The sequence below is a fragment of the Aquila chrysaetos genome, chromosome 14 (genome assembly GCF_900496995.4).
Source record: "Aquila chrysaetos chrysaetos chromosome 14, bAquChr1.4, whole genome shotgun sequence".
Taxonomy (NCBI): domain Eukaryota; kingdom Metazoa; phylum Chordata; class Aves; order Accipitriformes; family Accipitridae; genus Aquila; species Aquila chrysaetos.
In genome coordinates, this window is record NC_044017.1 from 32901695 (window position 1) to 32928522 (window position 26828).

Here is a 26828-nt window from a genome sequence, read left to right on the forward strand (position 1 = left end):
TCGTAAATAATTGCAGGATCTAGTTCTGGATATGAATTTAATACCATTTGTTCATAAGTCTACCAACTCCTAGGTGTAAATAGCCTATTTATCTTCTTGTATCTGTGGCCATTATCCTGTGCATAGTGGGAGGAAGGAGCAAGGTGTGTTTTAGTGCTATCCAAGAAGCTCCAAAACTTTTCTTGTAATAAAGGCACTTTCTAAGGTCCCGTTTTCAAGTGCTTAAGTTAGTTTTAACTACTCACCTGGGTAGTCTGACTCCTAGAGCAGCCTGTAAAATTAATAATGTATACATCATCCTACGCAACCTTATAACATCTCTACTTGGATATATGCCATTCATCTTGCTTTGATTGTGACATCTTAAAAGTTCCTATGTGGATGGAGATGGTGACTGGTTCTGCAGAGAGACTATATATCTTAGTCTAAAAAAGAATGAAGTCTGTCAGAAGTATAGAAGTAAACCAATGAGAACTGAAACTTTCTTTCTTAAGTATCAATATTTTTCAATCATTCAGACTGTTAGGTTCAACAGTAGCTTCCTAGAACAAGGTAAAGATATGGCTGGAGTTCTGAATGATGATGCATGTGTTGCTCTGATTCTTTAGTTACTATGTCATTCTGAGAATCTGATTTTGCACAAGTCTCTTGACTGGGGTTTTGCTGCTTATGTGACATGTAGAAACACTTAACTGCATAAAAAGCGCATGTAAGAGAAAGGTGAGATTCTTCTTATTTGGACTTCAGCACTGACAGCACCGGGTTGATATCTGGAACACAGCAGCTGAAAAGTAGGCAGATTTCATTTTTTAATTGCTGTAGAAAGTGGGCAGAGTATGCTTATCTGCTTTAGTATTGAAGGTTATAAAATTATTACTAATTTCCGTGTTTCAGTACACATTTATACACTATGTTATATTGCATAGACAGTAAATTGCTGCTCTGCTGTTCAAAGCATGTTTGATGACTGAGGAGATAAATTTCAATTTTGTTTCTGATTTCTTAATTTTTATATTGATTTCAGTGTTCTGGAAACAGCTCAGAAACAAGGAATCTCCTCTGTCAGGTAGAACTGCCCATGTTCTTTGTTGAAGTCATGGTTATGGCTAGAGGAGTAATGCAGTTGGAGTGGTGGTTTCACCAATGATGTGTGTTATCCCAGCCCTCTTGAACTGCTCTAGAGGGCCAGACTCTGTCACTTTCTGTTGCAAGTGGTTAACTCTACCATTTTATTTCCAGTACTGTAAAACTTTGATCATTAGTGTCCATCTCGTGCCTGCACATCATAGGACAGAGCTACAAACCACACAGCTCAGCAGGTATTTGACGTGGATTGTAGACGTGGGTGAAGGTAGGAAGGGGGAGCAGAGTTGCCTGAGCTGAGGGGCAGAGTTGATGTTCAGTCAGCAGGCCGGTCACCCTGTGCTTCATTTCAATCAGTCTTTGCTTACCCTCATTCTTTCCTATGGCATTCTTTCCTCATTCACTGATCTTAGCAGCAGCCTGATGACAGGCTTTGCTCTCACCAGCCCTTTGCCACACCAAGACACTGAGGCGGTTTGGCATGGGAGAGTCACACAAGGGAAGTCTGAGTAGGAAGGGGAAAGGAGAGCCTCAGGCAGTCATACCTGGGCTGGCTGGTAAGCAACTTCTAGGTGAGGTAGCACATTTTACCTTTAGAAATGGTAGCCTGCCCTTGTCCTGGTGAGAGCTCTTGTGGTGGTGTTTCTGCTGGTACTTATTTTTTTCCATGGAGGCAGGATGATTTGATATGCCAATACAATCATCTTTTAGTTTTGTTTCTATAAGCATAATTGTTCCTGTGTTAGGGATTGAAACACCAAGGGCAGGACAAAGGGGAAGCCAGAAGTCAGGGGGAGAGGAGTTAGGAAGTGTTGGTCTGGTGGAGAAGGTAGGATGAGGAGAAGGTGGTAACCATATTAATCACTCTTGAAAGGCTGGAAGCCGCTGCTGTACATTGTGCAGCCTTATCATGGATGTTTAGAGGAAGGTTGAGAAATGGATGTGAATAGTCAAGAGAGAAAATGATGAACAAACAGGAAGAGGATAGATGGAGGGATTGGTCATATGGAGGGAGGTGATGAGGACAGAAAACTTGGGCATGTGGATAGGGGTAGAGCTGTGCATGCTGGGCTCGAAAATAGAGTCAATTCTTTGGGTGGTTTCTCCAGTTGCAGATTAACTATGCTGTGGATATACAGGCACCAGATTTGGCCTAGAGCAGACTCAGCTCAGCACTAACAGTTTATTAGTTCAAGTGCTGTGCCATGTTAACACATCTCTGCTGTTTCCAGGACCAGCTTTGCAGTGCAGCTGCTTTCAGACAGTGTCTGAACTATATAAGTCCTGATGGACCCAAGCTGGCTCTGTGCAGACCCACTTGGGTGTTTCTGTGCTGTGCTCCACGTTCCAGGGGGTTTTATTAGCTTGGCTGGAAATCTGGATCTGAACTTGCTTTGTGCAGGGTAGTTGATGTCGATGGTTAAGAAGACCTCCGGAATTTGGAGTTCTGGAGGAATCATGGTACAGAGACACCAAAGTGCTAATAAGTCCTGAAGGACCCACATGGACTTCATTGGTGGGTGGCCGAGTTTCCAGATTGTGCTTTTCTGCATTTCTCATAGTAGTTGGATAATCAGGGATGTTATATTACCCATGTATCTAAGCCCCGCTTTACCCTTGAGAACGTAGAGCTTCCTGTACAGGCTTCTTGTTGTATTGGTCTAGCGACTGAACAGGTACAAAGGAAAAGAAGTAGCTCCTGAGGATTAAAACCTAGCCATCTCACAGCTAGAAAGTTGCTAATGATGTGCTTTAGTAGAGGAGAGTCTGTCTGTGTTTACTGCATATTCATGTACATTTTTGTAAAATCCTATTACCTGAACCAATGAGATTTATTTTTTTTATGTGCATACAGGAAATTTCTAATTTGCTTTGTGAGCTGGGCCCATGGAGCTACCATTTTTAATGTTTTCTCTGAAAATCATAAGAACTAGGAATTATTTTCTAGACAGAGAAATAATACTGAGACCCCACCTAATTGTAGGGTTCTAAGGGCAGGGCCCTGGAAAACCCTCAAATACTGCGATAAAGTCACTGTGCATGACATAGATCTGATCTGGGCTTTAATAATAAGAATAAACATTCTTACGTAATGGCTTCAAACTGGTCTTACTAATAGCAACCAAAATCACACTAGCTGCTTAACAGGATGGGTGTGAAGGGCAGTCTCTTTTCAGTACACTTTCTCAGAGATAGGTGTTATGTCAGAACTGGAACTATTTATATCCTTCACCGGTTTTAGCAAAGAGGTTAGGAATTGAAGGCAGTTTTCTAAGTCTGGTGTTCCACTCTACACCGAAAGTTAAGACTGCTATATTTAATTTGTTCTGTGTTTGTCTGTATTAGGAGAAAAAGTAGGGCTTAGCTGCAAGCTGAAAATTATTTTCAACCTTTAGTTTTCTGAACTAGACAAGTTTAGTTGACTACATTTTTTCAGTCTGCTGTTTTCTTAAACAGTAAATTGATTAGCTTTTTTATTGTTTTATGGGAACTGCCATATGAATAGCACTGGAAGGATTGTAAGGGGGGAGGGAAATTTAACAATCCTATTATTTTTAGGAATTACTTATTTAAAAATAAAAGGAGCAGTTTCACATTAGAATTGGCAAGCTGTTTGAACAAATCTCATATATGCCAAAAGTCAGATGGAGGCAGAAATAAATGGACTGTGCCAAACCATAGGGCATCAGCACACATTAAATTAATCCTTCATTCTTTCAAATGAGACTAAGGAACTTTTGTCTCTGTGCAACAACAGAGGAAGCATTTGACTTGAAAATTTTGGGCCATATTGAGAGAAGATGTCATAGCAAAAGAAGCTGTGGAATACTTAATGCATAAAAGTAGTTTGCTTTAAAATCTGAAGTAGGCAGGTTTTATTTTTATTTTTTTTTCCATTCTCACACCTTGCACTTAACGCTTTGATACATGCTTTTATTCAGCATTTAAAAACCAGGTCGATTTATCTGCTGCAAAATAGACCACACTGCTGAGCTGTTAGGGAGCTTGATTCAGAAGTTGAATGTCGAATGAATGTCAAAATTGAGCAGGATACTTGAAGATTAATACTTCCAGAATAATTGAGATAAACAACTTGGAAATAGTGTTTACAATAAACAAACATGTATGTATTTTAACAGCTGACTTAAAACAGTAGAAAGATTATATAAAATATATGCACATATTTATACACATTTTTAGTAAGGTGAATGTGAATCTGCTTATTTTAGAAGTTAGCACTCTGTGGGCATATTTTACTTAACCTCTCCCTAAACAGGCATTTGCATCTCCTGAACAAAGCCTTCTGCCTGCAGGTAATTTGCACCATTTCTTATATGTCATCTCTTAAAAGGCATACTGAGCTCAGCTGTGTATAAAGCAGATATAACTGGCAAGCTAAGGAGCCAGAAGGAAGCATAGCAAATAAAGTAACTGAAAAGAGATGTTTTAATGTGTAACACCATCTCCTACTTCTGCTTTCTGCCATCTGGCTTGGAAGAGACCAACTTATGCCAACTTAGGCCTCTCTGCGCATGGAAATAGGGCTGATTCAGCCAGTAATACAGCTGCACCAGTGCTGACCCTATAAATATTGCAAAGGGAAGTATGAAGTTTTTATCCTTTCAAGTGATAACCTGTTCTTGAACTTCTCAGGATTGACCTCTCCTTCATTCAGCTCAAACCCCTGCATGATCTGCTAGCATCTAGATTTCAATAACGGATGAATTGGTACTGTCCATTGCTGCCAGTGAGTCCACAAACATGTTTTTTTTTGCTGAAGAAGTGAACTGTGCCAGCATAACAGGAAGCCAAAAGATGCTCTCAGGCAGAAGTCTTAATATTTAGCTGTATTACATAGCTCTGTACTGGAGCAAAAGACCACTCAAACCATCTAGTAGCATTTGCATGTGAAGTTTTGCTCAAGATAGAAGACAGTGCCATTTTTAGGTGTCATTGTGTTTTATCATAGGATTTTCAGGTAAAGTGGGAGCCAGAAAGACTTTAAGGGGTGTAAATTATGTCACATTAAACGTTATTTCCTTAGGGCACCAAATAATAAATGCTGTGATTACCAGTCTGATAACCATTCTATCTTTTACAACAGGTATGGCAAAAGTCCCTTCACTGAAGCTAGTACTACTGTGTATGGTCAAGGAGAGAGTAAGGTGGTGAGGTAACATCAAGTTAACGTAACTGTGTAACAACTAAGAAGATATTTCCAAAAATCAAGTGTGTGCAAGTGCAAAGCCATACCTTATATCTAAGCACCTGCAAAAGAGGCTGTTTGCAGAGGTAAATCAAGCTGTGTGCCATTTAGTACTTCCCTGAGAGTATTGTGTGCCACAGAAACAACAGTGTAGTCTTGTGGCTCATCTCTTGCTTTCCCACCTCTGTAAAGTCACATATGATCTAGTTTTCTAATTAGCTTACAGTGGTCAAAGGCCCCCAGTGTCACATACAAGAGTAGGTTATATTCTGTGCCATCTCCTGCTATGGGTTCTGTCTTCTCGTTCCGGTGATCATGTAACTATTTGGTGAGTGAGAATAGGTTACTGATCTGGGTGAAAATTAATACTTCTTTTTTCTGACTGGTTATTTCTCAGCTGGATCAGTGAACTGAGCCGCCATGCTGTGTGGCCACGAGGTTGCTAGCTTGAATGGAAAGAAAGCAGAGATGTGCAACAGGGAGGGAGTAGAGGTGGGGATCTCAGGACTGTGCTTTTCAATAGCCTGTGATCTTTGGTCATTTGAAGCCATTCATGAAACTGTATCCTTAGTCTGTGCATACCTGAATTCATTCATTATGCTAATAGTTAATTACCTTGTAACTTAGAAAATTGTCAAAAGTTTGGGTGATACAAAGTACTGGATTTATTAACTAATTTTCACTCGGCTTTTTTCAGGGCATGCTGCAGGACAGAGGACACAGGCACTGAATTAAAACCATTTACTTCAGGGTTGACTGATTCTAAAAAGAACATAAATAAAATTATTATTAGATCTAACATATCTGTGTGCCCTTAGGCTACATAGTTTAAAGTCTTCCATAAAATGTCCATTTAATGGGCTCCATCATAATGTCTCCATCTGACACACCTTTCGTGCATGGTTAGAAGTTAAGAAGGGAATGGAAAAGACTTGTGTAGGTGACGTATGGTTTAATATCTGTTTTTAAATGAAATCTTAACTTTATATTTCCAGACTTTTAAATAATCCTGTTTTTTTGCAGGGTGATGGTGGTAGGGAAATTTGTGCTCTCAGAGGGTTTTTTCCTCTTACGCAATTGACAGATATTTACAGCCTTCTTGCTTGCTTGGCTGGCAGCTTTTTGCATGGGAATTCCATATAACTTGATATTAGTCTGTTATATATAGTATTCTATAAGCAATTTTAAAAAAAAAAAAAAAGGTGAATAGACCTTGCATCATCCTTAACATTTTCATAGATCTTTGTGGGAGTTTTTATGTTCTTTTCCAATTTATTCATGTTGCTGTACCAGCTAACACTCTTTTTTTTTAATGGCCAGATTCATTAGTGCCTCATATCTATCCATTGTGGAAGAAGTTATTGCCAGAAGTCATTTGACAGCTGGTTCATTTTCACTTTGTTCTGTTTATATTTTTTATAGAATTTGCCTGGTTGTGTGTCTGACCTCCACGAAATACGATAGGCTTTTCTCCTTTTCTGTAATGGAAAGCTTTGTTTAAGCTTTTATAGTCTCTTTCGCTCAGCTTCAGGACTCTGAAGTTCCGTCTGTAGATTCCAGTACAACTGATGGATATATCACCCACATTTTTAGATGGACTTCGTGTGATTTGGTTAATAGTGAATGAACAGTAGACTATAACTTAAGCAAAGTAGACATACTTATCAGCCCAGTGTTGGCTTTTAATTGTCCTGCATTGTGCTTGCCTCAGAACTCCCTCCTCTGGTATAGCTGTAGCGGTACTGTATCTGGATTCATCCTGTGTTGCTGGAGGTGTCTGTAAGCTCGATGGAGACAGAGGCGTATGCTTGCAGGGGATGATACAGGTGGGTTTAGGCTTTAGGTGGGTTCAGCTGCCTCCTGGAAGTGCCTGTCATCTGTCTTCCCTGGCAATTTAGAGAGTGGCTTGCTAATTGAGATGCCTCCTTGGGACAGGATTAATTGAGCCCATATGTACCCTTGTATCAGTTTTTTGCATCCTTGGAATGAATGTTGTCCTAGGAGAATAGCATGCTGTACTGGCACATCTGTTAGTAAGTTGACCTGTACTGACTGTGTGTTACCTGCAGCTTACAGCTGCAAGACAGTTGGTAGAGAGTATAATAGTCAGAAAGGTCTTACCTCTCTCACTTGTTGTTCTTGTAGATGAACACATTTCTCAGGGGTGAGCTATGGAAACTGTTGTAGTAAGCATAGTGGCAATCATCTGATGTTTTCCTTTAGGATTTAACAAAAAAGCTCTTCCTGTAATGTCCCTTTTGTCTGCTTATTTTCTGTAAGATTATTTCTTATCTGGATGCGAACCTTAAAACTAAAAAAAAAAAAAAAAAAAGACCTAGTTTAACTCTTAGTTTTGCTAGAAAATTGCTATAGTACTGCTTTTTAAGAAGTCTTTATTTATTTAGCTGTAAGAGATCCTTGCCCAAATAAAAGGACTGATAAATGTAATGACATTAAAGAAATCCAGTTACCTTTCCTGGCTAAAGGCCAGAACACACACAAGTTAGGTTTGGACACCTAACTTCAAAAATCCCTTGCTCAGCATTTTCCTAGTCATGAAGTGTTTAAATTCAGATAAATAGGGCCTTCTTTGCCCTTAAGGCCACGTTAATATTGCATCCAGTTTTCCAAGCAGGCATTCTCCCAATTGCCTCTTTTTATCTGCCAACTTGACATCTAGTAGAACCAATCTGTAACAAAAATATACTTCAGGTGCCCCTGGAAATGGAGTGGAGTATTGCCTACATTTTGAGGAAACTGAAGGTAAAAGAAATTCAGAGAAACCACTTTTACCTTTGCCCACTCCTTCCCTTCTTCTTGTGTGTGTGCATGTGCGTGTGCGTGTCCCTTCTGCTAAAACATCCATCTTCTGTGGCAGCTGTGCGGAGGATGTGACGTATACTCTGATCCCATCAGCATGAGATACTGGGACTGAAGGCTGCAACTTGGACTATTGCATGACCACTGTGGTGAACCCCACAGAGCTTGGGGAGGACCAGAGAACTAACTGGCCAGAGCTGTGCTTCTCTTCACATGGGGAAGAGCTACTGGCTGAGCCAAGGCAGCTGCGGGGCCAGGCTGCATATACAAAGGAGCACAGCAGAGGGTGCTGAGCCTGAGATAGCATGAGGAAGGCCTTAGTGATGGAGAGCGGTTATCTGGGTGAGGAAGGCAGAGGATTGATGAGGAAGAGATGGGACACTGTATCCCTTGGGTTTGTTACACTGCAGGTGTCTCCCAGGCTTAGCGGGGATGGATAAATTCAGTGTTTTACTAGAAGGTTAGGAAAAGAACATACCCACTAAATAAAGATGTGAACTTCATTAAAAACAGCTACATTAGGAATGATTGTCTACTCTAATTGTTCATGTTATACAAGATGCAACTTAGGGCTCAGCTGGACTCATTCCCAGTGTTCATAAATCTGTACATGAAGAAAGCGGAGCAAGTGAGCGCTAAAAGTTCCTTTGGGGTTTTTTTGTTTTGCTTTTTGTTTTAAATTTTGAAACTCACATTTAGTGTGTATATTTTAACATGTTCATGTGAAACACATCAAAGTAAACACATGCAGTGTGTTTCTTTCACTGTCATTAATCACTGTAGTGTTTTAAAAAGTTACAAAAAATACACTAATGCTAAACTGTGGTCAAGAATTGAAATGTACACAGCTCTAGAAATTTGAAGTTTGCCTTTGCCAGGGCAAATGTAGCTTGACAACCGTGTGTGTTTATGTATCAGCATATGAAGCAAGTCTGGTTAGCAAATACGGACTTTTTCCATTAAAACCCCTCAACTTATATTGAAACTTTTAAAAGCACTTTTTCAAGCCACCTGAAGACTCGGCTAAAAATTCAGGGGAAGAAAATGACTGTAAATTCTCCGACCCACTCTGAGAACTATTATCCTCCAACACTTTATCACAAAACACACTTGCTTTTTAAGCCCTTCTTATGTCTTTATCTGGGCAATTTCTGTTTGTGACACAACTGAATAACCAGGAGTGGATGTGAAAGGTGAGGGTTGTTTGGGGTGCTTTTTGCCACTGAGGTGCCTATGAAGAGCCTGTGAGTCTACCTGTCCTTTGTGTTGGGGATAGGCTTTCAGCCAGAGTGGAGGACAGCTATTTTTGGTTGTACTTGAGGTTCCTACTTGCCTGTTTTCCATAGAAAAGAACTGTGCTATCTCCCTCTCTGCAAACCTCCTGGATGCAACTGAAAAGGGAAGGATGATGTGGCACTTCTGTTCTCTCCAACAGCCTCCCTTGTGAATAGCTGTGCAGCCCGCCTCTGCTGCTCCTCTCTGCTTTCCTCAGCAGCACCATAATGCAAACGTCAGCCTGATCCCTGTCAGTCCATTCTCTGGGGTCTGGATACTGGTTATGTATGTGAAACGCTTTAGTAATTTTCCTTGCTCTGATGAATGCCTATATGAAAGGAATTGGGACAGAACTGGCAGTGTGCAAGCTAAGAAAGATGATGCTGTCATGTTGCTCTTCACTCAGATGTGGAAAGTTGTTTTCATAAATATAAGTTAGACTTTTCCTACAAAGAGAACTTGGATAGAATATAATTAACTGGGGATCCTTATGGATCGTTTTTCAGACTTGAATCAGCATCCTTGTGGGAGCTGTTTCCTTTCTAATTTTTTTTTTTAATTTCACAGAGAAATTGTACTTTTGTGGCTCTGCTTTTTGTCTTTTTTTGCTTAAAGACACAGAAAAGAGAACAACTGTCAGAGGCTTAAGCCAGAGGTGCTGTATTCTCTCAGCTTCTTTTTTCTGTGGGGGGAATTAAATGCACTCTTTATTTTTCAAGATTATACATAACAGATAAACAAGTGTGCATATTTTTCACAGAAGTAACAACTGTTCAGACAATTCCTGCCCCATATTCCTGCATAATCTGACTTCCTGAAAGCGTTAGAGGACCACTGTTTCTTCCCACAAATATTTTACCTTTTGCACTTTTAACTTTTTAATGTCCACACTCTGCTTGGCCTAACTTACCAAAGCATTCTCATTGTCTTTGTGACTAATCAGGGCAACATATCAGTTCATTTCACTTAACTGAGATGTCAAACTTAGGAGCTCTCTTGCCTGGGGCTCTCTAGGGGGAAGTGGTTTTCAAAATCTAAATCATCTCCAGGTGCATATCTTTCCTGTGACAGATAGAGAGTGCCAGGATGTCTGGAATCATAATTTAGGTGTCTTGATCAGGTAGGATGAATTTGGGCTGAGGCATATAACTTTTAGGCAGAAAATACGTGAGTTTTCAAAAAGTGTCAATCCAATTAATTCTGAACGTCTTGGAGAAGCATTGCAGAATGTGAAATACTTCTCAATTTACAAGTTCATAACTTTTTCCTCTCCCCCTACAGAGTCTGCTACTGACCCCCCTAAGACACCTGACAGTGAACCTTTGTTTACAAAACTGCGCAATCCAAGCACAGGCAAGTTTTGGAATTGTGACATGAGCCTGTTAATGTTCTGGTTGATTCCCTTCACCGCCAAAAGATTCATATTTTGCAAGCTGAAATAATGATGATAGTGTAAGTCTTATGTGCCAAAGATACTGCTGGTGATGCCAGATAGTTAATGCTGTGCAAACATTTAGGATTTCTTTTATAATTTTAATTGGTTGGACTGTTTATTCATCAGGAATATTGGCAGCACAAAAAAGAGTTGTAATTTAAGTTCTGTTTTTAAGTGCATTAGTTTTGGGGAGCTTACAGTGTTGGGTGTTGAGCCCGGGCTTTTTTTTAATCCAAATTTAGGCTTCATAGCATTCATCTTATGCTATAAAAAAAATAGTCAGAGTTAGAAGAAGTGATTCAGTTATACTTACCAAACTTTTTGAGCCTTTTCATTTTTAAATCTAATTTTCTTCTTTCACTGGTCCAAGGGGTGGTGTCTCTTTCTCATTAATAGATAATGAGGCACTTTGAATTCAAAATACATTGGAAAGACCAGCAAATACAGGTGATACAATGACACCACCATCCCACAGTTACTTTCTTCTAGTCAGATTTTTCTTTTTGTCAAGGATTATTATTATATGAGTAATGTAATGATCGGAGTATGACATACTGCAACAGAAACTTGCAGTAAGCCTTTGTTAGGGTTAACATTTTGTTTGAAAAACACGTTTCATGTTGTGTTTTTTTCTTTTCATTAGCTCATTTGTTTTCTGTAGATTTAAGTTGTATGTTTTTGTTTTGAAATTCACTGCTCATTTATATATGTTTGTAACTAAAGTCTTCAGGTACATTTTAATGTCACAGCATAGTAACTGCTACTTGTTCTTGAAAGAGGACAATAATTAAAAACAATAGATCTGGAATGTGAAATCACTTACTCATCATGATACCTCTTTTTCGATTGCTCAGATTTACAGTGGGAATATATAGCCACGGATATTTTCCACCTGCTGTATTATATTGGCTTTCTAATTTGCTATGGTTTTGAAAGCACAGATACTAATTTGCTTTTCTCTGTGGAAGAAGAGATCTGTTTACCTTGTGGAATCAGAGATCTTGGGAAAGGTTTCTGGGGAAAACCTGAAGTACAATGATTGCCTGGGTGTGTTCCTTCAGAATTTACAGGAGCTTATTTATAGACCTGCATAAACTTTCAGTTATGTAGCCTATTATAAGTATAGGGTCTGAAAATGGAAGGACTGAGAACACCCTATTAATGTGTTTTCCTTACGTTTTGGTCTAAGAGATGAATTGCTGGTGCCAGATATTGTATAAATATGCGCTGAAGGACTCAGCACACTATAGAATTCATGCTAACCACTTTATTAAATAAAAGGGTACATGGTCCTTTTTATAGACAGGTAAAAAGGACAGAACTTATATCCCTTACAAAGACTATAAACTAGGGTTCAGCCTGCAATTCAGAAGTACCACAAGAAGCATTTTTCAAAGTGCTGAACTAAAAGAAGGGAAATAACCATACCACAAGTCTTAAGCAACTAATTGAAGTGGTAAAGTTGTGAGCAAAGCTGCCTAGGTTCTCTCTCCATCCCCTAGAGTTTCTGTCTAATGACACTGTTGGGAACCTGTGGTGACTGTCCTTTCAACATAAGCAAATAAATTAAGGAGCTGGAGTTAGGCAATAGGAATTATCCCTTTCCCAGGATTTCGTAGCTCACCGCCGCATTTGGCTAGTGCGCTCACTGGTAGAAGTCTTAGGTTGTTCAGTGAGCACTTCTGTGAGTAGTTTGACGTCTGGTGGTGATCAAACTATGGTGTATAGACCCTTGTTGAGAAGCACATGGTAATGATTGAAACCGCTACTCCCCCTTGTATCTACTCTTCACTCATCTCCTCCAGTTAAACATCTGGTCAGCCTTTTGGATAAAGGGGGAAAACATGCATTATCAGTCATTTTGGGGAAGAGATGTGTCTGCCATTTTAGGTGGCCTCCCTCCGCACCTAGGGATCTCTGTAGACGGAGAACAGCAGTGATGACATCAGCTTGCAGGGGCTTACACTGCGACTTCTTTGAGCCAGCCCATAATCTGCAAGCCAGTGCAGCTTTGCAATTTACCTGTTTTGAGCAGGACTGTCATGTTATAGTTGCTCTTGTCTCTTGAAGATGGATTGATAACCAAGACAGGACCGGTCCAGCCAACAGACTCAGCTGACCAAATTTCAGTGGCCCCTTCTGCAGTTTTGGCAACTTCTTGTTTTAGATGTGGAAAATGCCATCCTCTTTGCAACATACTCATCACCCTTTCATCATAACGCAGAACTGTTGTGAAATGGCAGAGCTGTGCTGTGGGGTGGCCTAAAATAAAGCTTTCCTTTTCCTTCCAAACTATCAAGATTCTGATGGGCACTTCAAAGCAACTTCTTTTAGCTTCCTTGTTCACCTTATTTGTCTACCTGTACTTAGTCATTGGCAATCCATTTTGATGCACAAAAAAAAAAAAGATTTCAAATTGTCACTTGAAGGTTTGAAACTTTTGTTCCTGTAACTCAGAGTCTGATATCTTGGAGACAAACATGATGGAAGTAGAGGGGATTTTCTTGTTTTCCACCTTCCTCCTTCAGTACAGACAAAAGCTGATTTCTTGAGTGATTTTGATTTGGGTTTGGATCAAAGGCTTTGTGTTGTAAGATGAACTATTCACACATCTTATTTATTGATTCAAATTCAGTTTGGTTTATAGAGCTGGTGAATGAACATCTGTATATAATAGTTTTCTTTGTCTGAGCTTTCTTTGTAGTGAGTTTATGTAGAATGTGTGTATGTTTGTGTGTCTGTATGTATATAAGGCACATTCTTCAGACGTATTGGGTATTCTTTTGATTTTTGTGAAAGCTTACAAACACAAACCAGATTTCTTTTCAACAGGGGAAGCAACCCTTTACTTATTCAATAGTGGTGCACAGCAGCTGTTTGAAGTAAAAGCTTTTCATGAGGAATATCGTTCCTGGTTTATAGGTCAGACCGTTCAACAAGGTGAGTAATATAACATATTCTTCCCCCAACTGTAACTAATATTCATACACAGACCTTCCCTCTCTCTTCTAGTAAATTTTCTAGTAAATTTACAGGTGTTTTTCCTAGTTGTTTGAGGCATGCTGCATCACATCCCCACCTTCTGACACACTCATTTGCCATCTGGATTTAACCAGGGCTGGGGGCTTTGTGGTCTCTCTTTAAAAGGCTGCCTTTGGCAGCCTCAATTAGACAGATGTTCATTTGTCTTTGAGGAAGCGGGGGAGGGGTGGAAGTCATTCAATTGTATTTAAACTGAAGTGCCATAAAATACTTAGCTTGCCTTGTCAATCAGACCAGCAAGTCCTCAGTGTAAGTAAAGTATGTGTTACCCTACAGGAGGGGAAAAAGGACTGGAAGGCCTTAGCTAGCTAAGCAGAGCGGTGTGTTAAGAGCTCCAAGCGTTGGAATGTATGGTCTTGCTTTCTTTTAATTACCTCCGTAGTCCCCTCTGTGAGTGCTGGGATCTCAGGATAGGTCCCATTTCAGTGTTTGGTCTGAAGTGAGCTCATCTATACCATCCCAGTCATTCTCTGATCCTAGCTCGCCTTTCTGAAAATGAGGAAACTTATGCAACCATTTGTGACAGCTTTAACAATCCTTTATCAGTAAGGAGGTCATTGGAGTAGTGTTTGTCTGCCAGCATGTCCATAGACCAAGCAATAAGTATTAATTCAGGACATGAAGGTATACTTATTTTTTCCTTTTTAACTAGAAAAAAAGACCATTTATAGTAATAAATAAAAGCAACCCCACCAGACATAGGCCTTCTTTAATGGTAATATCCCAAAGTGTGTGTTAACTTTTAAACATCCTCTGCAGGTGCATATAGCAATGCAAGCGGTATGTCTGTGAGCTTTTCCTTGCTCTGACTGGGGGTGAGCCAAAAGACTGAGTCTGCTCCCTGCTCCCAATTATGTCCACATTGTATTCTCCCCCTCCCTTTCTAACCTCTATTTTGGCCCTTGGGAAACAGTTGCCTTAAGGAATTGCCTCAGCTTTCTTTAAAAGATACAGGGGGAAAAATTGTTGCTTAATGTTAGGGCTGCTGCATCTCTGAAATGGTCAGGGGAAGAACACCACAAAAAAGCTGTGTGTTTGCAGTTAAAGCAAATTATCTTATCTGCAGAGAAGAGCAGAGGTCTTGCAGAGGTCTTTATACACCTATACTGAGTCTGAACTCTTTAGAACTAGTGAAAATAACTCTTCCTGGAGGTACAGTGGAAAGCATTTAAATGGAAGCTTTGAGAAAGTGGCTAGTAGGTTTTTTCCTCCAGTTTTGTTATCAAAGCTTTCGTGTTTGTAAGTAGTCCTGATGCTTGCTTTGACTTACGCAATGCATCACATTAGTAATACAGATGTGAGATTGGGTATCAGCTTAGTCCAAACCATGTTCTTCCCACACCATCTTTTGTTAGTTTTAGGGCCATTGCAATAGGATTTTCTTTTCCTTAATTTTCTTAATCATGTGATTTAAAACAAAAAAAAGTACGTTTACTTGCTTTTGGTTTGCTAATTAATGTCAAATTGTCATCAATTATTGGGTTTCATTAGTGAATTTCCTTGATGTTACATTGTTTCTGATTATCTACAATTATACAAAAAGTCTGACTAAGCCTTTGTCCTGCAATGAGCTCCAGATGGGCAGAGGTGTCTGTTTCAATGGGAGACCAGGTTCTTCCTTTGTGTGTAACTTTGAATACAACATGAGCCATATTTTCTGATCTATTTATTTTGTTCTGTTAGGAGACTGCATGCAGATTCTCCCCTTACAGATGAGAGGCAGCTCTAACTTAACTGGCTCTTGAAATTCTTTCTTGCCCTGCTTACCTCTTCTGCCAGCACAGTGTTGCCTTGCCCAGTGTTTGAGGTGGAGTATACTGGATTTATCTGGTATCCTAAAAGAAGTTTCTGTTACACCCAAATCTGCCAATAGAGGGCAGCTTCAATTTTGCTGTTTTTAATACAGTCCTGTAAAAGGAAAAAAACCTAAGAGTGCTTGAAGCCAGCAGACCTGCAGTGGAGCTTGTGGTTTGGTTTGGCAGGGTTGAGAATTGAGTTCTCACTGTATTTTTAAAATAAAATCGCAAATATTATTTTCCTGCCCATTTATTAAAATATTGGGATACTTACTGAAAAAAAAATTAATTCTCCTCTTCTCGCCCACATTCCTGAAAAACATCCAAAAAAAAAAAAAAAAGGTCGATATATTGTGCGTCTTGGTACTAAGCTTACTTTTACATATCTGTCACTTAGATGGGCGCCTGCTGTTTGTTACACCAATGGACCCCTTATTTCTGATACTTTACTACCTCATAAAGGCAAACAAGGAGGTAAGCCTGCTTTATTTTTTCACTGGAATTCTCAGGAGAAAACGTTATTTCTGACTTAATTTTCTGCAGAAGTTATGTTAATTTTACAAAGAGCTGCTTCCATAATAATGGAAATTTAATTTCCATTTAAAGCGGAGTTATCTTCCCTAGAAGTATTTTTGTTGCATCAAGTTTTTTGGTCAGTAAAGTATATTCCAGGAGTCAGCTTGCAATCTCAACAAACTCTAATCACCTCCTTTTTGAGAGAAGCAGAGAACCTCTTTTGTCCTTTTGTGACATCCTATCTCAGAACTATTGAATTTTAAATGATGAGGTGTCATCAGAGTAAAACAAACTAGTGCCCTTTCTGAGGCATCAGTAGATGAGTCATTTTGGTAAAGAAGGGAAAAAGAAAGAAGAATTTGGATGCTATGGGGGAGGAAAAAAGAACATTTCTGTGGCAGTTTGAACTTGAAAGGTAACACTGCCTTTTTAGAAGCAGTATTTGCAGAGATGCTGTATCACAGAACAGCAACAGGACGATCAAGTATCCAAAAGTTGGATAATTAATAAATGGCTTAACTGATTTATCGTGTGTGTGGCAAAACCTCACTTAAATTTCTGAAGTATATCAAAAGGCATAGGCAAAGTTATTGATTTATTGTTTATAATCTGCCTGTGGAAAAAAGGCCATAAAATCAAATGTAAATGTTGATCCTTGTTTTTTTGTTTCATGGAGGCAATACTTTCACTTCAAGCATCCTAAGAATTTTTGCTCATAAGAGCATTTCCTGTAAGGTTGCTTGCTATTTTCGGCTTTAGATTGCAAGTGGAGAATGCAGGAGAACAATTTTTGTGTGGTGAATAAATAAAGTCCTACTACACATTTGTAATGGTAACATATTGTTCTGTAATTATTTTAAAATTATTTATGGTATAGGGTGTGCAAACATATTCTGTATTTCTGTGGGTGGCCCATAAGAAGTCATTTCAGAAGGAATAGTTTAGCTCATTCTCTAGGTGCTGTGCTCTGTTTGAATTCAGCATCCCTTTGAAAGCTTTATACCAAACTTAAATTAGGGAAACAGTAAATCTCCTCTGTCTATGTGGTAGAGTGTTGAGGTAGCCTGAGTAAAGGACAGCTACTGCTGCTGTTTCTGTGCATGGGGAGAGTCCTGTACTGCCCTTTACTTTCTTGGTACATTGTTTTCTAGGTTTTCTGGTTTTCTAGGCCAGGCATGATGCCAGGTAAATGCATATTGCTGTTCTGGGTCCTAAATCAGGGCAAATGCATTCCTGCAGTGCCCTGCCTAAGTTAGCATATCCAGTAAAGGGAAGTCATGAGGATTGTGTTGCAGATACCTCATGCAAGGCCAGCTTAAATGTAGCACCATCACTTCTGGCTTGAGCTAATGAGTATCAAGGTACCCACTGGGTATCTTAGGATCATCCTTTGCACCATCCTTTGGTTTTGATAGTGTGATGCAGGGTTGCTTAATGTGTCTTCTAAGCAGAGCCACCTCCTATCCAGCAGGCTTTCTTGGCTTAGGCTCTGTGCCCCTGCACAATGTAAATGTAGCTGTCTGTTTTTGGGACACAAGCAGGCTTGTGCAGGTAAGTTATCTATAGGAAACAGTTTACTGCAGCTTTATTTCTGCATCTCATAACCTTCTTTTTGCCATTGTTATTGTGCCTTTTCTTTTTCGGGAGAAAAAAAGCTTTAAATCCTTTCTGGGTTTTTGTTGTTGTTCTTGGTTTTTTGCTTGTTTTTATTGTGATTTAACAATGAATGGTTACTTTTATTAAGCCTCTGATTGTCTAGCAAGAGGATTAATTAATAATGAAAGCAGGATACCCAAGTGGGTTTTTTTCATGCTGACCGATATAATGACTTCAGCTTTGGCTCCTGAGACCATGCACTCTCTAAGGATGGAGAGCTCAGAGTCTTTGTACTGATACGCTAAAGGATCTTTCCAAAAGGAAGGCTGCCAGTTGTGCCAAACTGTGCTGAATGATTATGCATTGTTTGGCAACGGCAAAATTTGTTTGATGGTTCTGTCATGTGTGGGGCTATTTAAGTTGTGCCAAAATCACTTTATATACATACTCTGGCCAAACTGGAATTGACTTTGCAGAGGTGAAAGGTTAATACTGTGTTCCAGAAGCTGCCCTGCTCCTTTGAGATTTATCTTTATGGAAGGAAAAGTAAAATTTGAATGGAAGTTATGACACTGAGTTTAATCCAACAGGTTTTGGTCTAAAACACTATTGGCACACACTGACTACTGTGTCTTATGTCATCTTCCAAAAAATCCCTCTGTACTTCACATTAGTTTCTCCCCATGTTGTTTTAAATTTGGTCTTTTAAGTGCAGTAATTGAAGAGTTCAGCATTTTGCAGGTATTTACTGGTTTGAAATAAATATTTATAGCTTGCTTTGTAATCAGTTTCTCAATGTGTCAGGTGTTACCATTCAAAATATGATCTTCTTTAAATCCTTTATTTTAAGGCTATGGCCATTGCATGCATATATATTTCTATATATGTGTAGTGTGTACATGTGTCTTAACATTATAATAATGCTTTTTTTAATCTCTTTGATGTATTTTCAGCAGCAAGGAAAGTTCCAGCCGCTCGATCAAGTTGTGCTAGACTCAGAGTACCCTAGCTGCCCATTGCTGCTGAAGTGTGCAGATGTTAAACAGTACATACATCATGTAGCAGAAGAAAAAGGTGAAAAAAAGGGACTGGGAGGGGCAAAAAAAAGACTAGATTTATTAGTTTCACTTCATTACAAGATAGATTTAAATATTGTTTTTTGCTTTACCAAACATCCAAGGTGCTGGACGAAGCTGTACTTCTAAAAACAGAAGCTTAGGCTTAGAAGTCTTCATTGTGGTATTGTGAATAGTAATGTGTGGATCTCAGATTATCTGCTGTAACTCTAAAATACTTGCACAGTCTTGTTGCTAGGTGTCATAACAATGATAAACTGATCAGAGCTGGCTTCTTGACATTATTGTATGTGTTTCGAACTTTCTTTGCATTTGATGAAAGTTTTACATCTCTCTAAATTCCTTATTTAGTGTAGGATGGTCTGGTGTGGAAGAAGTTAACCATTGTCCATTTGGCTTTTTTTCTCCCTTTGTTGCAAAGCATTCAAACCATAAGTAGGAAAAAGCTGGAGAAGAGAGAATATGCTGCTGAGAAAGGAAAGCACAAGTTTTCTAGTTTTACATAATTTAGTGTTGTGGGTTTAAGTTCAAAGACTTAATTTTTTTAAAATAGAAAACTTGATTGGGATGCATAAGTGTGTGAGAGAGAAAACCTAAATGGAAAAAATTAACAAAGTATCAACTCTGTACATAGTTTCTTCAACCTTCTCCCAGAATTCCCTTTGGTATGGGGGCTTGTATTTTATTTGAAGACAATATATGCTTTCTAGGGAAGAGGAAGGAGCATTACATAATTTTCACAGCTTGGCAGACCTGCAAAAGATGCAAGACCTCATTTTTTATATTCAGTCCTTTAAAGAGCATTCTCCTTACACTTGCTGACTTCCTGATAGTGAATGCAGATTTACCTACACGCAGTGGAGATCTACAGGAGGAGGTACAGGAGTCTGAGAATATGGAATCTACCACCAAGTGCAAAACAACTAAGCTGTCTGACCCTTATGCATGTAGGGCTCCCCCAAGGAGCTGACATACACAGATTAAAAGCCAGAAATATTAGGAATTTGCTTTCACGAAGCACTCTGCCCTTGTCATTGATATATGTAAGAGGAAATATTTAGGTGATCTACAGATAATTGGAAAGTGGCTAAGGAAAGGTGGTGGAAGAATGAAACCCCTGCTAAGAAGTAAAACACCAGACCTCTTTATTGCTGTATAGAATATTGGGGGGGGGGGGGGGGGGGGGGGGCGGCAGCTGTGATTTTTTCCTGGAAGAATTAGATGCACAAGTTTGAGTATTTCCTGTATGGTATGGTACATATGCAGTAATGTAGGGCAGTTGCTTCCTACAGAAAATCAATTTAAACTTTAGGGCAGGACATGTTTCCATTGAAAATGGTCACTTTAACAAGAGAGCAGGAAATCTGGGCAGCAAGACTGTTGTTACATTCTTGCTGGGACTAGGGGAGTTGGAATTATGTGCTGTTGTGATACTCCTGGATTTCTGAAATCATTCAGTATCATTGGAAGCAGGCAACCTTTTTATTTGGATGAGTTCTGACTTTTGAGAAGGCTTCTTTAAGACAGGTGCATCTGAACTGAAAAACTGCTTTTGCGTTCCCGTGAAGTGATAAATACTTTCAATAAAAACTATTATTAAGCTTTTAGGCAATTGCTGTGCCCTACAACTTCTCTAACACTGGCTAAGGAGCTAGGGCTGAAAGAAGGGGTACTAAACTGTGCACCCATCTGAGAAGGTGAGAAATCATGTCAGATCCTCTTGGCTGTCAGACTAAGAAGTCTATAGGAATGTAGGACAAGGTCTGGATTATTTTTCTGAAGGGGCACTTCCTCCAAACAATAGTGCTGCCTTTTGGCAGTATTTATGTTTCCTTTTTAACAGCAAAATAAAAATTATAAAAAAAAAAAGGATTTGTCATAGACAAGGTTTTGTATCTTGGTCTAACCTCTGTATCCGTTCTGAAATTGTGTTTGCAGTTGTTATCCATCAGAGCATCCTCTGATAAACTGTATTCTGTTAGACAGTAGTGAAGATGCTTTACTGCTTGTTTTTTTGCACTGATGTTTTTAATAATGTATTATGTACACCTATAAGTTTGTGTCATTTTGCCAGAAAAAACTTCCTGGTTTTTGTTTTGAAGTGTAAGGTAAAAATTGCTTTTGACATTAAAGCTGTGCACACATGCACATGCCAGCTGTATGAGATGTTCTTGGATGTCCCTAGGCATGTACCTGCTCCTTCTTTTCTTGTTCAGGTTTGGACTGGGTAGACAGTAACAGTGGGGCTTGTTCTTAGGATTTCTTTCTTTTTTTAGAACACCAAGCATATTGTTATGCAACAAACACATTAGTGCTTGCTTGCCTGTCATGCACAGATCACCTTTCTGTTCAAGCCACTTCTATGTGTTTCATATTCTCATGTCTTTTTATTGCCTGTAAAAACCACCAATATTATGACTAAGGTACTCTTTTCCAGCTCTAAGACCTGTTGTCCACCTTGTAGCCTTCCTCGTTTAAGGAGTAGGGCTTTAGGGCAAGAAGTATCTGTTGTGTTGAGTCTTCTGTGGCTCTGATCTGTTTGGCAGAACCTAACCACATAATTATTTCACTCTTAATTTAATATTAAGGCATTTAACATATGTCTGAAACAAATTCTTACCCTAGAGCACTCACAGTTTACACTTACTGAATTAGCAGAAAGTCCACCTTCCCTGGCCTCAGTGTTCAAGGGCACTGAAAATTCATTTTGCTGGATTAAATTCCCAGTAACCTGCTTTAGTAGTTGGGGAAAGGGTGTGTTACAGCTTGCTAAATCTGGGTGAGGCAGGTTGGTTGTTAATAAATTCAAACATCAGATAGAAAGTACAATAGAGAAGGTTTAAGAAAGGGTTATGAATTCCAGTTCTAGAGTGTTACTCTTTGTTTCATTTTGCAAGGCAAAAACTGCGCTGTGATCTTGTCTGATGTGATTAACATGAAGAGCCAAGAAAACTTACCTGATTAGAATAACTAAGTAATATTGCCAAGCTTGTATTCCCAGAAGGTAGGAAAAAAGGGGCCATATGAGTTTCAGAGTTATGGAAAACACTGAGAAAATTGATGTTAAAATGTGCTTTAGGCAGTTTGCTCAACAATACATCAGGGAAACTTCCAAGTCTACATAGCGATTACCCGATCGCTGAACATATTATTTAATTGTAGAACCACTTATATTCCATCTGTATTTCTCAAACCCAATCTTTCCAGATGTCTCAGACCAGTTTTATAGGCACCAGACACATTAGGGAACAAAAGGCTTTCCAATATATACTCATATTATCAAACATAGTCGCTAACTCTCACCAATATCAAATGTGCATCACATGTTAAATCCACGTTCCAATATTGAATCCTTTTGTCAGCAGTTTGTGACTTTCATAACTCACTTTAATTCTTCAGAGGTCTCAAATATTGTCAGTTTCTAGAGTTTAATAGTCAAAACTGTCAAGCACACAAAATATTTTCAAACAAAGTGATCTCTGAAGGGTTCAGTGTAATTATTTTTCACATGTTTTAATGAAAATGGCTTCACAGGTCTATGTTTCCTTTCCCTAACTGAGTCACTTTGAATCATGCTGGTGTGGGTGAGTCTGCCTGGGAATTGGGACTAGAATTACTTTTCAGCATGGGCTGGGGAATGGTGGCCGGAGGATGTCCCTTCCTCAAACATTCTTATCTAAGGGAGGAATCCACAAATCATACTCACTCTACTTGGATCCAAACCATGCTGGCTCTTTGAGAAGCAGGTTCAAGTATCCAGAGCGTCTCCCCCATTTTCTGCTTCTTTTCTTTCAGAGCCATTTAGAAGCTTCTGAGTCCTAAAGGCTCCAGCCAGCAATGTCACAGCTACTTGACCTGCAACTGATCAACTTCATGAAGCAAAGTGTATATTAGTGTTTTTTCCCTTTTTGCTCTGAAGAATTTTTGCATTTTACTCTTCTACAACTGTTGAGATAGATTTAAACTGTATCTTGTAAACAGCTTTCCTCGACCTCTCCATACCACCCCCTACCACACATACACAAACAGCACAGAATAGTTAGCTGTTTGTATGCAATTTGAAAGAGCCAAGATAAACCCCAAAGAAGGAAATGCTGAAGGAATCATAAATAATGTGGTGTTGTTTGCAAGGGGAGAAGGAAACTCCACAAACTGAGTGTTGGAATATGATACTGGATCAGTAAATGACATGAAACAGACATAGGTATTTATGGGAATGGTATACAGGAGATTAAAACTTATTGAAATACCTGTTAAAGACAAAGACTGAAACACAGCGGTCTCTAAAATCTCCTGTGAAATCTTTAATTAGGCATTTCATTCCATTTCCAAAATGTAGCTTTCTGTGAATTAATACTGAATTTTTATACTGAAATTTCTATGAGCCTTTGTAATTTCTCTCTCATTTGCCTCAGCATCGTGAACTCACATATCTCCAGATAACTGATCACATGTGAATAGCAAGTGTTCATGATACCCTAGTTATCACAGGGGAAACACTTTCTGAAATTCTTATATCATTGAATTAATTTATGTTGCTCAATAAATCATAAATGAATCATGTATTTCCTCCCACGAGGAGTGTGTTTCACTATTTTGGATTTTGTATTTTCTTTTGACGATATATTAAACTACATAAAAGGGGGATAGAAGTAAAATTTTTGCTTTAGTCACCCTGTGAAGTGAGAGGGGAGAACTGGGAGAACTGATAGGAAAAGGGTTTCTTGAAAGGGTGGGTGGTTTGTCTTCACTAACCAACTATGTGTCCTGGCCCCCTAGTAGGTGCTGGAATTCAATAAGTAAAGATTTAAGATACTATGTTTTAAAGAAAAAAAAAAAAAAAAAAAAAAAGGCACTTTTGGAACCAACATTTTGTGTTGTGAACTACATAGCTAAAATGACCAGTCTGGTGACACAGGTCAGTGAAGATTTGGCAAACTACAAGAGCTTGAGAAGAGTCTTAGTGAATTCAGGCAGCCCAAGATTACAAATAAATAAATAAAATATGTGCTTTGCTGGATTTGGGCCTAATTAAAGAATTGTCAAGTTGTTCAGGCTTGTGCGTATCAGCTCAGTCTGTTTATTTTTCCACATTTCCGATATTTTTGAAACTTATTGCCCTGATACCAAACACGTGCAAGCCGCAAATTAACTTTCATGCTGTATCTACAACTTCAAAGATTTTAAATATATTGAAAGTGCAATACAAACCAGTTGTGACTTTCTTTCCCTTACTTTTTTTTTCTCAGAGATTGGCAGTCAGAAATTCCACAAATACAGCCAAGAGAAGACACTGAAGTGGTTAAAGAAAAAGGTACTGTGTTTCTCTTTTGCTTTCAAAATTGCTTTGTGTTTAGAATAAAAATGCTTATTAGCTTGTCCATATCTGCATTTGAGCCATGTGCTGTGCCTCTGTTCAAGGTACGTCTTCTGTCCAAGAAGGACAGACATCACAGTAAAGTTGTTGCACTTTGGAAAGTGATGAGGTATTAGAGAATTGACAAGTTTGTTACGTTTCTCTTTCTGACTGGGCTGGCATGAAGAGTATTCATGGAGTGTGGGGAGTCAGAATAAGCTGAAGTTCAGCTTATTGCTGTGTTTTGTAGGCTTTGCATAAAGTGAGGGGCTTGTCTTTTGCTTCATCCACTTCACAGATGGGCTAGAGGAGAGCTTTGACTGTTGCAACTTTTAAATTCTGCCATGCTTTAAAGCTGGACAGAAATGTCTTGGTTTGTGCTACAAATGGATTTCCTTGTGAAGTTTTGGCAGAGTCTCTCAGAACTGTCCCAGTATGGTTGCTGCTATCCTGATCCAATCACGCTGTTCAAGAGGTCTGTACAGTATGCAGAAAATAAATTGGTGTTAAAGCTAAGCTTGATGTGGTCTGTGTTTTGGTATAAAGAAGGTGAATCTCGTTTTACACATGCACATGTGCCCCTATTATCATGCTACTTTGTAGAACAAGATTGTATGCATCACGTGATACAAGGAAGCCTTGTTATTTAAATTAGTCCACACAAGCACAAAATCTGGTCTACTTTCTGCAGTGATGAGGCATGGCAATAGCTATTTTGCAATGAATACCTGAATATTTACATTTGAACAGGTACCTGTTTGTGTTGTTGAAAATATCTTCTTCTGCCAGTTATCTCTCTATTAGATCCAGTATAGCAGTGCCTTGTAAAGTCCTTAATCTTTGATTTCCATCAGGACTGCCTTTGCAGTCCATCTGAGCTCAGGCATTCTCTGTTCTCTGAGCAGGTGTTATTTCTCACCTGTATAATCATGGCTGTTGCATCAGAGTAGCTCAGCTCATCTTAGGGTGCTGCAGAACTAGTGCTATGTTGCCAAGGCAACATGGTGAAAGACATGCTAGTTTCTTTGGGTTTTTTAAGCTCATATGCTAGTCATTACAAATGTATATTAAATTTCACCACAGTCCATAACTTGAGTGTTTTATATGCTTGAAACAAAATTACAAGACCTTTGTCACTGCATTAACATGAGCATAACAACACTGATACAGACATTTCATTCTGTGGTTTCCTACAGGTCAATCAAACAGTGAAAGCACTTAAAAGCAACAATATATCTGTAGGTGAAAGGGTACATGCAGCTACATATATCAGCGGTAAACAGATCACAGATACTAAAGAAGGTAAGAAAACTAAGCATTGTAATGAATTCCATTTTTGTGAAATCGCATATGTGGACATAAAACACATGATTAGAATCTAAAATGTATTGAAATTGGCCTGTACAGTAAACTTATTCCTTGTACAGATAATTCCATGTATGTTGTGACTCTGTGCCTTGACTTTTCTGAGTTCTTTGGTATCTTCATAGGATGACATTGTAATTAACAGTAGGTCTCAGCTGGGGTTCTTTTAGCTTCTCCTTAGTTTAAGGAGAAGACGTTTTGCTCAGTGAAATATATGCTGAAGTGCTTTGCTGAACTGAGACTGTCTTGGACAATAGGACGCATGCTTATTATATGAGTATCCACCCAATAAGTGTCTCTGTATTAGAACTTTTTTATTATTATTTTTATTAGCATGCAAATGCTCTTCATAGAATTCTCCAAAAAGGGAAGGGATCTTAGGAAGTCATAGTCACAGAGTAAAAGCTCCTGGTCCAAACTTTACTTCAGGTGACAAATGTGTAGAATACACAAGTGTGTGCTTATTAAGGGCAAAAACTTTAATAATATGTATATTAAATTGCCCTGAAATTGACAGTCCTGGTACCAAAAAGTCTGGAGTGATCCTGTTTGCTTCTAGTCACCTTTTCCCTGGGGAGGACAATGTCCTGAATGTTACTGGGATATGAAGTTGTGTAGAGAAACCTGAAAATGGACTCAGAATAAATTCTTTGAATGTTAATGAAAATGAAGAAAACTTTAGAACAAGACGAACAAAAGCAAATTGTTTCTTATTACAAAGACATTCGGAAGTCTGCACGCTGTTGAAAAATAAGGAGAAACAAAGCAACTTGCTGACGAAGTGGAAAATGAGTTACCAAGTAATGATATCAAAGGAAACAACATAAATGAGATTTAAGAGGCAACTAGACAGTTTTATAGAACAGAGATTGTAATATATGGTTTTTAAAAAGAGGCAAAGCTGCAAAACTTGTGATTTTAACTTTACAGTAGCCTTTCATCCTTTTCCCCACCCCCATTTTTTTAGATAAAGGGAAAATTGTCCTGAGAGCAACCATCTTGACTGTGGTTAAATACTTTATCTCTGAAATTTGTAATTAAATAGCTCATCTGCAGTGTTTTTTCACCTTCCTGCTTACTTATAGTAACATGGATATAAAAAAAGCCTTTTTTAGATTTAAAAGAGCAGCACTGAAATAGGGAATACTGGGGGTTAAAAGTAGGTAAGTTTTGGAGGCAGTCTTACCGTATGCAGCAAGGTGAATGACAGGAAGTCAAATGGACCTTACTCAACACTTATTTTTAATAAGACTAATTTTCT

At 38.8% G+C, this 26828-nt stretch overlaps 1 protein-coding gene across 7 annotated transcripts in view; it reads left to right on the top strand.

Moving 5' to 3' along the window:
- The window catches only part of RNASEH2B (ribonuclease H2 subunit B), a 44495-nt gene that overhangs the window by 2196 nt on the left and 15471 nt on the right, over positions 1 to 26828 (top strand). For 5 of the 7 annotated variants that reach the window (XM_030036423.2, XM_030036420.1, XM_030036418.1 and 2 more), the window contains exons 2-7: positions 10667 to 10738; positions 13653 to 13760; positions 16056 to 16132; positions 18724 to 18844; positions 24096 to 24160; positions 25399 to 25504. In XM_030036423.2, coding sequence (XP_029892283.1) covers positions 10667 to 10738; positions 13653 to 13760; positions 16056 to 16132; positions 18724 to 18844; positions 24096 to 24160; positions 25399 to 25504 — 549 coding nt within the window. The remainder of the gene's footprint in view (positions 1 to 10666; positions 10739 to 13652; positions 13761 to 16055; positions 16133 to 18723; positions 18845 to 24095; positions 24161 to 25398; positions 25505 to 26828) is intronic. The other 2 variants (XM_030036419.1, XM_030036422.1) reach the window with 2 other exon arrangements.